This window comes from Clavelina lepadiformis, chromosome 9 (genome assembly GCF_947623445.1).
Source record: "Clavelina lepadiformis chromosome 9, kaClaLepa1.1, whole genome shotgun sequence".
NCBI classification, from domain to species: Eukaryota; Metazoa; Chordata; class Ascidiacea; order Aplousobranchia; family Clavelinidae; genus Clavelina; species Clavelina lepadiformis.
The window spans coordinates 12,192,866-12,203,700 of record NC_135248.1 but is presented as its reverse complement, the minus strand read 5'-3'; the positions used below and the strand labels follow the sequence as shown (position 1 = coordinate 12,203,700).

General features: G+C 38.7%; 1 protein-coding gene across 2 annotated transcripts; it reads left to right on the top strand.

The window, feature by feature from the left end:
* Positions 1-3,276: 3,276 nt before the first annotated feature.
* On the top strand, positions 3,277-10,573 carry LOC143470314 (uncharacterized). 2 transcript variants are annotated; one of them, XM_076968368.1, is made up of 9 exons: positions 3,277-3,392; positions 6,677-6,985; positions 7,227-7,349; positions 7,525-7,647; positions 7,852-8,126; positions 8,281-8,759; positions 8,959-9,186; positions 9,312-9,421; positions 9,738-10,573. In XM_076968368.1, the coding sequence occupies exons 2-9, from the start codon at positions 6,698-6,700 to the stop codon at positions 9,990-9,992; spliced, it is 1,881 nt and encodes a 626-aa protein (XP_076824483.1). In that variant the 5' UTR covers positions 3,277-3,392; positions 6,677-6,697; the 3' UTR covers positions 9,993-10,573. The 2 variants fall into 2 exon arrangements, with proteins under 2 accessions (XP_076824483.1, XP_076824484.1); XM_076968369.1 differs by having other exon boundaries at positions 9,312-9,486; positions 9,738-9,878.
* The last annotated feature ends 262 nt before the right edge of the window (positions 10,574-10,835 follow it).

Below are 10,835 nucleotides of genomic sequence, written 5' to 3'. Positions count from 1 at the left end.
TTTTGCTTGACCGTTGCTACAGCTAAAATGTGTCATTAAGCTATTATTTAAAACTTGTATCTTCACACATTTCTTACTCCAAAATTTCTATAGCAATGACACGCACTTTTGCCCCTGCACCGTAATTATTAAGAACTGATTCTTAAAACACTCTCCGTGTATTTTTCAAGCAGAGCTTCTATCCTGAACGCGGTTATATGCATTTGCCTTACGTGTCCGCCACTCATTAGTTTCCTCCGTTCAATTAAATAAAGGTACCGCGACTCTGCAATGTCGTTTACGAACGGTCTTTTGGGAAATAATGAAAGTGGAAAGGGCCATGGACTTTACAAGGAAAGCCTCTGCTGCAACTGTATTATAAGAGATTCGCGTTGACCTATTATACCTTGCATTTACATTATCGGCTTTTGCTATACCCATCGTTTGGCGTGCGCTTTGGCGATAGGTCATATAGCTGCTTGGTTGATGTCTTGCAGAACGGGACACCGCCAACGTTATATTAGTCGCCTGAAAAATAACCGTCATTCATGAAAAGGCAATCTCGTTTTCGCGGTTGTTGTACTAGTTTTAAGCTTGGAGCAACAACCCATCGATCCATATAAATTTTATCTTATTCCTGCTGCACCGTGATACCTCCTGACCGGCTTGATCGTTCAGTTGCTTGTGCTACCGAATAAAATGTACTTAAAATGGTTGTTTCCCTTGTTTGACGTCATACTGGAAACAATGTCTTGTTTTCCTTCAAAGGTTTTGAACTTATTGTCAAGTGTCACGATATACTTCCTCATTACAACCACATGTGCTATTTATTAACGTTATCAGAATAGCAGCCAATGACACCGGTAACTTATCATAGACCCTTAATTTTATATTTCAGAATCCACTGGGAATTCTTATAAGCGCAAGGAAGTTTCGGGCGATGATAACGAAGATGATGAAACGACAGCAGTTAAAAAGAAGAAACGTAAGCGGAAGGTAAGCCTTTGTAGATATCAGATATCATTATCATTGTGTTTATCTAGTTAAGCTCTTACTTGTTCATGTAACTTTGACCTATTCTACCGCATATACAATACTGTACAATTTTTGTGAGGCTCACTATTTCATTGTAAAAAATTGATGTTCGAAGCTATTTCCTCTTTACCTAACCAAACTGTAACGACGTAGTAACCTAAACTTAACCTAAATTCTAGCATTTAATCTAAATCTAATTTCAATTACACCCAAATGGCTAAAATGAAGTTTTTGCCTCCATATTCTTCTAAATTATAGCTTCCTATCTTCAACAACAGGCTGCGTGACCTACCTACGGTGAAATAGTCGCTGTTTTCTAATACTTGTATTATTTTTTGCATATCTGTATTGAGAACTGCACAGACCTCATATATGCGACCAGGCAAAAACTGCTTTTCATAGCAAACTTCAAGTGATTTTAGCCTACACTTTCGACTTTATCATCTCAAAACGCTATGCGCGTCCTGCAAAAATTTCTGTCCACAAAGCGTAGTTAGCAAGCTTTTACCGTCTGATTACAAACTTCCTCAAACCGACCCACTGTTCTGGCTGCGTGCCAGTTCCTACCGCTGGCAATAGAACACAAACGTGAAAATAGCTTTGGCGTCTTACCTCGTCATAACGGCAAGCATAGTGTTTGCTACCATATAGTGCTAGTAATGCACCGGTATGAAAAAAATCGTTGTCGATTTTCCAAAATTTAAGTAAACAATTTATTGTCAGATGTTTTAGGCTGACATATGCACACGCGTGCTACGCACACACACACACCATGGTTTGTTTTATAGCACGCCACGCGTGCATTTCCTGCTCGTCGTCAGCGCACACGTGATACACGAAATAGACAACTTACGTGTCGTGCGTATTAGTGGAGGCTATATACGGCGTGATTTAAGCTGAACCTAGCGTAATTAATTATGCATTTGTTGCATTACGCATTTCGGCCATAAGGTGTCTTTCATTTTATATGGAAGCTTTTCTAAGCTGCAATGGCCTATCAGCAATGCATCATACGTTATTAAAGTATTCAGGTTAATTTGTTTTTTGCGCGCTGTGGCCTATTCACCGGCGTTATCTGGTATGTCCATTTCTAAAATGCTCTCCTTAATCCACAACGTATCATCATCACAAATAATTGACATCTAAAGTAAACGTATGGATGTAAGTGTCGTTTTTAAGTCGCCGTTGGTTTTGCTACAGCGAATAACAGAGGAGGAAATCCCGACATCTGGCGGCGACTGCAGCTCATTGAGGAATGCTCTGAATAAACATTTTCCTGATCTCTCTACTCTGGAAGTGGAAGACATGGCGCTGGACGGTAAATGAAAAATAAATGTTTATTTGAAACGTTAGTCGTGTATTCTGGTACAGGCTAACACTTACCACCGAATAATAAACGTAATAATAAGTTCAATTTTTGCCGACTGTAATTGTTTATATTTTATTTAATAACTTATTTGCTACATATGTTTGTTTGTTTGTAATTAACTATCACTATAGTTAATTATCTATCTTATGTAACCATATTATCTATCTTATATATTAATACTATCTTATGCTACTGTCTTTTTTTAAGGATTTATTTGCTGTTTGTGTAACTGGTCGTCTTTGTTTCAGATTGTCATTTCACAACATGCAATGTTGAAAAGACCCACACCGTTATTTCCTATTTAAAACAAAGTGAGTATGTATTTCATAACCGGCTAATAAATCAAAATAGATATTGCAATTTCTCAAATTAATTCTGTCGTAATGTATAAAAATATATGTTTCCTACCCTACACTGAAAAAACGAACCCTTTAACTTAAAATAGGTTATACAATGTTTTGCTTATTTACCCTACTTATATTCTGTTTAGCGCTCCCCAAGTGGCATAGAATAAGTACCGATCACAATCACAAGATGTCGCCCTTGATATTAGTAATATGCGGGAATGCTTTGCGCGCGTCAAATCTGAATTCATCGTCGAAACCATTCAAAGGAAAAAGTTGCCGGTAAGTTGTTATTTTTACACGAAGAACTGAAACAACAACATCAACTGATCAACTGATTTTTCTGCGTCGTTTGACCGGCGTTATCACTGCTTTAGTGATAAACCATTTTCTTTATAAAAAGAACACCATTCCAGATATGTTACTTTCTCTGAGTCCATGTGACTATTTCATTATGTCTATTCGGAATAGTGTTTATTATATAGTGCTTGCGTATACTCAGTATCTTTGCAAATGTTTGATATCTGTGTTATATAATCTTTTCAGATCTGTAAAATTATTTTCTCGTCATATGAAAATAGAAGAACAAGCGAAGACGCTTAAAAATAGCGTCATACATTTTGCAGTGGGCACGCCGGCCAGAATTAAAGCTTTAATTCAACAAGGTACTTACAAGTTGAATACCCTTACTTTTCATGGAATAACTTACACCGATGTTATTTGTATGCAAGCCTTGGTTTTACAAGTAAACAACAACCATGGGAGTGATGACGCCATCGATGGTATAGTGACGTCATAAATAAACATTTTTTGTCACAACAACAAACTTATAATCAGATTGCCATACAAGCGTTCGGTCATGTGCATGGCTTTGCCTTCACATGATGAACTCATTCTGTGCATGAAAGGTGCTTTCATGTTAAGAATACCTGCCCCACATTCACTTTGATCTTGCCGCCGTTGTCCGTTTTAGGTAAATTTAAGGCCTTTTTTTCGCGATGCATCAGTTACAAAATAAGAAACATGTATCGTGACTCAATACTATGTCTGATCCTATCGACCGTTTCCGGTTAAGCGAATATTAAAAGATTTGTTTCGCCTGTTCGGCTTCCTACTATGACGTCATAATACACAAACTTAACGACGTTGATGATATGGGTCAAGATGGGAAGGTAATTTGCCCTCATTGTCTGTAAGAAAGATCCTGACTAAAAGAGATTTTACCCTTACACGGTTACAATATGAAGTAGCGATAAAATGATATGTCGGTTTTCGTATGAAAAGGTATTAGGCCTAATGAGAGAGACTATTTCACCGTAGGTAGGGCACGTAACCCGTTGTTGAAGATAGGTGGTTTGATTAGGAGAAAGAACATGCAAAAGTTTATTTTTAGCCATTCAGGGTTTTATCAAAGTTAGATTTGGATTAAAAAAAGAGAATAGATTAAAAATTAGAATTAGATTAATTAGAGAATTAGGTTGATATAATTATTATATATTTAAGATAGTTTTAGGTTAACAAGAAGCTGTAAAAAAAGCTTCAAACGTACAGATATTTTCTGGTGCAATAATGACAGCCAATAAAATACGATTTTTCTCTGTCTTAGTGAAGCTCTGCACCGATTTTAATTTCACGGTAAATTATGAATATTTGCAGCATGCACGATCCTTTGCACGTTATGAGACTGAAAACGAAATATTAGAGCATCAGCAAAAATAGTTTCCCCTCAAGAAATTATGTTTGTTTGTGTGGTTATTTCTATTTGTGATTTAGCATACAGGCTTTCGTCAGAAAAGTGTCTAATATTAGAAAACGCATCGTTGAATTAAATTGCGTTTGGATATCTCATAACTTACGTAACCATGTTACATATTCATGTCATTTGTAATCTTTCACAGATATCATAATGGTGGTACTGAGTTACCAAAATCAAAGCATTTTTATGTAATGGGTTCATAAATTCGACTTCCAAGATGTAGTTTTAAAGGCAAGACTTCTCGAATTTTCTATTGCAGCCTTCCTCAACTATATATATTTCTATCCTCACCTGTCATTCGGCATAAAGATACCTCGGTACCACAACGTACCAGTCTGCTTCATCCATAGATTGCCAGGAATTCGATTCTTCTTTCGACCTTTTGATTTTAGTATTACGCTGAAAGATTTAAGTATTTAAGACAGGGGAGTAATCTGGTCTCATGGTAACTGGGGCAGAATTCTGCTGTATTTGATCAGGAGCTCTGGAAAACTTATATCTATTCATTTTAACTAGCATTGTAAAAGTTTTGTTTGATTTTGCAAATTTAGGAAAATATTTAGGCCAGACCTTTGCAGAATTGCCTAAATGTTTCGTGTAATTGTGAGGGATGTGTTATAGCAGTTAGCGCACGGATACGGCTTGATTAGATTTAGATTAGATTTTCCACGAAATCATGATGCGATACCAATAATACTGACGCCTTTGCTGCATATTCTACACGCCGTGCGTTAATTTTAATCACCACGTCTTGGAGTTTCTATACCGCCAATCCCCAATGTGTCAGTGAATTGACAATTACTGTTTTACTGCCGTCTACGAATAAGTATGTAAGTAAGTAAGTAAGCACTTCTTTAGCTCCATGTGAGTACAGCTATACTATATGTTTGGGCCAGCCTTTATTTTTCATTAGTTTGCAAAGGTCATTTAGGGCTTATGGAGGTCAATGGGTGAGATTTTTCACAAGAAGTGAACTTTGGTGATGCCTGCGCGAAGCTGGCTGCGTTTTGATTGGACAATTGACGTCACACGTATCTCCTTAGTATCCGGTGTAAAAAATGTTTCTAGTTTGTTTTTGAAAATTTGGAAAAAATGTTAATGAAGAAAAATTATTTATCCGAAGCGGCATTCGCGACAATCATATCAAGGCAATGTAAAAATGATTTTTTTTCATTTATTACCAGATATTGTCCCTTGTTCAATCGTCTCCAAACTTTGAACGTTTCCATATGGACACCCAGTACTCGAATGCAAAAAGCATGTAATCATGTTAGAAGGATGCTCTTGCGTCCGTCAATTGATCTTGATAAATTATATCCTATTTTGTGCGTTTTAAGCCGCTAAATTGTTTAAAAGCGCGTAGCTGTAGTAGAATGTATTGCATGAAGCATAATATTTTCGATATTGGCGCTTGTTTAGTCAGTTACAGATATGCACAGTAACGTTATGATGATATTCGAGGTCCAGATGTTATATATTTTGCTTTCAAGCGTTGTTTTTCTGTTAAATTATTTAGACTGATTAGTGGTTATAGCGGCAACAAGTGCTTGAGTATACAAAATTGAACGTGGTTAAAGCCATATGATTACCAAGACCTAAAACTGTCATTAGTTTGTTGACAAAATCGCGTATGCAGGACTGTAATTATAAAAAGATGGTTATTTCGACATTTGTTCGGTATGTTTAGTGGCAAGTCCTAAAATTTGGTCACAACAGTCAGCAACATTTAGTTTGGTTTAACCGACAAATATTAATTAAAAAAACGAAATTCAAATTGGGTGACAAACAAATTTGTACGTGATATAAAATAATTGAATTGTGTTCGTTTAACCATAGAGTATCTTTCCACATATAGACATAACACGTATTGCTGCTCGTCCGGGTATACCTGTAGCTTGACAGCCATTAATAGGTTCTTTATTGCAGTTGCTGGTTTTGGTTGAATGCAGAGTATAGGGGCTTACAGTACAAGTGCATTATTGAATATAGTAACAACTAGATTAAGTCAGATAAGTCATTCATATACAGTAATTAGCGCTAAGAGCCATTGTAAGTTCGTGAGGAAGGAGGGCTTTGTACTAATAATGAAAACACGTTGTATGAGTTTTATGTTGTTGGCATACACTCTGATAAACGATGTGTGTTTGCAGGGTTAATCTCGATGAAATTCTGAGAGCTTGTTTGTGTGCATAGGGTTAAACAGCAAAGAGAAAAATGCGCGCTACCTATTTGATACTTGCGGTGATCGGGATTGTCGTTGTCGGTTTTGCGGGGGCCGAGTTGCGTTGGTGCCGCATAATCATCGGATATTACCCCGATGACGGTTGGGTGCAGTACGACGACACGCTGCAGTCATGCGTGCGATGTTCAAGCCAATCAGCGATTATCATTGACGTCGAAAGAGTCGGAGACTACGAGTGTTGCGATGGTAACCTGGTTTCCATTGGCAACTGCAGCCGAAATAACTCAAGCAATGATGGAACTTGTTCCAATGGCATTCAGGTAAGAGATTCGCAGACTGTAGTCACAATAAGCATAGCCGTAGCCTAAATGATTACAAATTAAATTCATATGAGCTAATAATTGATTTAATTATTCAGTATAGGCCTACCATTTCTATATGTTTTATATAACATTAAATACTTGTCAGGTATATAAAGAGTGAATTCCTAAATTGATATTGCTTGATAAGCATCCTAAGAAAAAGTTGTTATTTGAAATTGATCCAGCCCATTTGTTGCAGTGTGACGGAATAAAGCAATGCGTCGACGGAAGTGACGAAGTAGGATGCAGACGTTGTACAGGGACTGGACAATTCTCATGTAATAGCCATGACGAAGCCGAAGCGTGTATTTCAACTGATAAGGTGGCGTTAATTAAGTTGCTAATAATTTTTCGTATTTTAATTTTTTTCATATTTTGGTTCTGCCTTCAATGTCTCTGCAACAAATTCATATGCAGTGCACCATTTATTGCACTTACGCACAGTATTTTGGTTTTTAAATTAGTTTGTGTGATAATGAAAGTAGTATTACTTCAAGGTATGCGATGGCCGGAAAGATTGTGATTTCGGTCTGGACGAATCCAACTGTCAATATCACGGGGGTTGGTGCGACGGCTTTCTGTGCGGCAAACCCCATGAAAGATGCATTTCGTACTCACAGGTACAAAAAACATCCGTGAATGTAATGTAAACTTAAATATTTGTTACAGTTAATTTATGACAGCACACACAGATATGCGTGAAAGAGTTACAATATGACTTGCATGGCATTCAAATCTCGCCCTAACATGCTTGGCTTGAGCAAACTTGAGCTGATATTAGCTCTCTATTTGGGCTATGAGTTCATTTCGACGTGTACGTTTAGGTTTGTGACGGCGTCAAGCAATGCATTGATGGCTCTGATGAGTATAATTGCCATTACTGCTTACAACAGTTCCGTTGTTCCGTTTTTGAACGCGAAGAAAACGTCTTGGCCACCGCGCGTAAGAGCACAACCACGGCCCAGTGTATTGGTTTGTTTCGCGTCTGTGACGGCAATGTCGACTGCGCCAACCAGCGGGACGAAACCAACTGCTATCGTTGGCGCGAGTGGGTGCAGTGGAGCGAGTGTAATCCACCGGCAGTTTGCGAAAGAACAAGGTTAGTTGCGGATGATTAATATGAGATATCTCGACTTATTGGCGAGTTTGGGCTTTGAAAAATGCCAATACATTTGGAAATCCATTTGCATGTCAAGCTAAATTTATTGTTCATCGTGTTTTGTGTACTCTATTAACTTTAAATTTCCTTGCAGAACACGTGAGTGCGTGAACCGAAACGGCGAGGTCACCGACCCTGAACGTTGCTATGACGTAGAAGACTATCACGATGCCAAGGGAATCCCCAGTGTCGAAACTCAAACCGAGCTGTGCCCGCCATGCATACCGCCACCCCCCGTTTTGCCAACGACCCAGAAGAACGAAATCACAACGGACGCTCGAACACGTTCACAGACTACACAAGCGGTAGAAGATGCAACCGAAACACAATCGTCTTCTGCTACGTTGGATGCAACAACGCAAAGTCTCGGTAGCCTTGTTGTAAGCTCGCGCGTTCTAACGTCAACAACGTTTCAACTTGATGCCTCGGATTCGACGAAAATGACGACTTTGTCGTTCGGTGACGTTTCAACTGATGTCACTATTGTAGCCGCACCTTACGTCACAACTACGTCGGGATTTAATACTTCTGACGTAGGAGTTTTCGAGCTTACTCCAGCCCAGTTAGTGTCAGGTGCGTGTTTGTTAAAGAGAGCCCATTTTGATTCAAATGAAGGAATAAAATCTTCACATAACAAAAATTACTGACTTATTATTGACTATTGACTTTCATGAGATTTTTCATGATTGCTTATCACTTGTGCTGACTGTAACTTGGTTATTTTTAGTCATCCAGATTTTGCGTTAAAATAACTTCAGTTATTTACTTTCAGGTGACAGCACTGGTCTGCCGGCAATTGTTAAGAACAGCTCCACCACGGAACATACAGTGGTTACAGGGGACGTCACCGATGGGGAAGTTACGACGTCATTTAGTTATGTTACGTCACCGAGATTAAGTTTCACGTTGATCATGGTGGTCACTGGAGTAGCGGCGTTCATATTGTTGGTTCTAATCGTAGCCCTTGTGTTCTGCTTCGCTGATAGAAAACGCAAAACCGGTAAAGCAAATTATTTTCCATTAAATCTTATGTTAAAACCAGTTAATTTTTAGACTTGATTTCGGCGCTTGCCCTTGGTCGTCTTTATAACAAGTGGCTACAGTCCAGTTTTTGTTTCCTTTCAGGGAAATGGACGCCAAGCAGACGATACCACCCTCGCCCCCGTAAGGTACCGAGAATGTATCATGACATACCGCTAGATGGCGTAGGAGAGAAGCATCTTCCAACCACCGAGGTAATATTCAGAGGATTCTTCAAAAAGAGTTAACCAGAGCATGTTGCTTCGAAGCAGTTGTTCATGTGCGTACCATATTGCCACTCGCACGTTTTATCATCTTGTTTTGAGGTTATCACAAGTAGCAATGGCCGCAGAATGTTTTACTTTTACCATTGTCGTCGGACTTCCAGGCTTTTTGTTGTTGTGTTTATATAATGTTCACCGCTGTCTCATAGACTTGTTATATCTATGGAAGCATAAGAGGCCGATATGTTATACTGAGTACAATGTTCGACAATAACAGTTCATGAAATTAATGTTTTTATCACGACAGAGCTCAGCGTCCCTTCACGAACCGCACACTCTGAGTTCTTTCACCGGGACCACTGTCCTGTCCGGGATGGACAGCGGGATAGACGATGCAAATTCTGTGACGTCATCCTTGGACTGGAGCAGCCACCGTCTCCAGGTCGTTTCTGATTCTGGGGATTTTCCTGCGGCCCCAACCGACTTACCCCCGCCACACCCAGCTTTGATTGCGACCAATTCCGATTTTCCTCCCCCACCCCTGGAATTGCGTAGCGTGTAATTACGTCACTGAACATGACGTCATTTTAACCGTGTATACGCTTTGTTTGTTTTTGGACTCAACGTTGTATTATTGAGGAGTTGCTCACATAGTTGGATTTCTTTTCACTTTTTGGTCCAATTTCTTTAAATATCGGTGCTTTTTGTTGTATCTTGTTGAGTTGTTTTTAAATGTGTTTTTGTGTGGCACTTTTATTCTATTTTGTCTAACTACTGCATATTTAAACAGATGTAATAAATTTCTTCTTTGCATGGGTTGTTACATGTTATTCAAACAACATCCAACAACCATGTTGTGCTACTTTCTCAAACATTTCACCAGATATATGGAAAAGCAATTGATTTTCTAAACTACACAAATACAAAAAGAGAGTTGTCGCCTAATTCGTGTGTTTTGTAATTACCCAAACTACGCAAAGATTTCACACGCACCACTTTACCGGAACTGTGCGCATGTCTAGGCTTATTGTTTGAAACTTTGGCAGCTGTTGGTGTTTGAGATCATGCAACGAATAATTTGACCTTTTCTTTATCGTTGGAAAGTGATTTTCAAGTTAACTTATTCTTGGTTTGTTTTACTTTTGACAGGCGCGCTTACGCTCGCTCACACACGGGCTGTTGTGATCGACTGGAATTGGCGTGACGTCAAAATGAAAAGGATTGCAGACGTTAGAGAGGTACGTTACATTTTTACAAGTTGATAATAATGTGCAATGTGAAGTGACCAAGTTATGCGTACTGACTGGTACTTGACTATCAGACTGCTGTGTGGCGAAATGTGTTCCAAAAAAACTTAAAAAACAATATTACTAAATACGCTTTAGCAGGGCAGCAAGTTTTGATT

Bases quoted from the DNA above. Each gene is read 5' to 3' on its own strand.
- LOC143470314 (XM_076968368.1), top strand. From the start codon at position 6,698: ATGCGCGCTACCTATTTGATACTTGCGGTGATCGGGATTGTCGTTGTC. The intron at 7,648-7,851 runs GTACAAAAAACA...GTGTACGTTTAG, and splicing joins GATGCATTTCGTACTCACAG to GTTTGTGACGGCGTCAAGCA. The intron at 8,760-8,958 runs GTGCGTGTTTGT...ATTTACTTTCAG, and splicing joins TCCAGCCCAGTTAGTGTCAG to GTGACAGCACTGGTCTGCCG.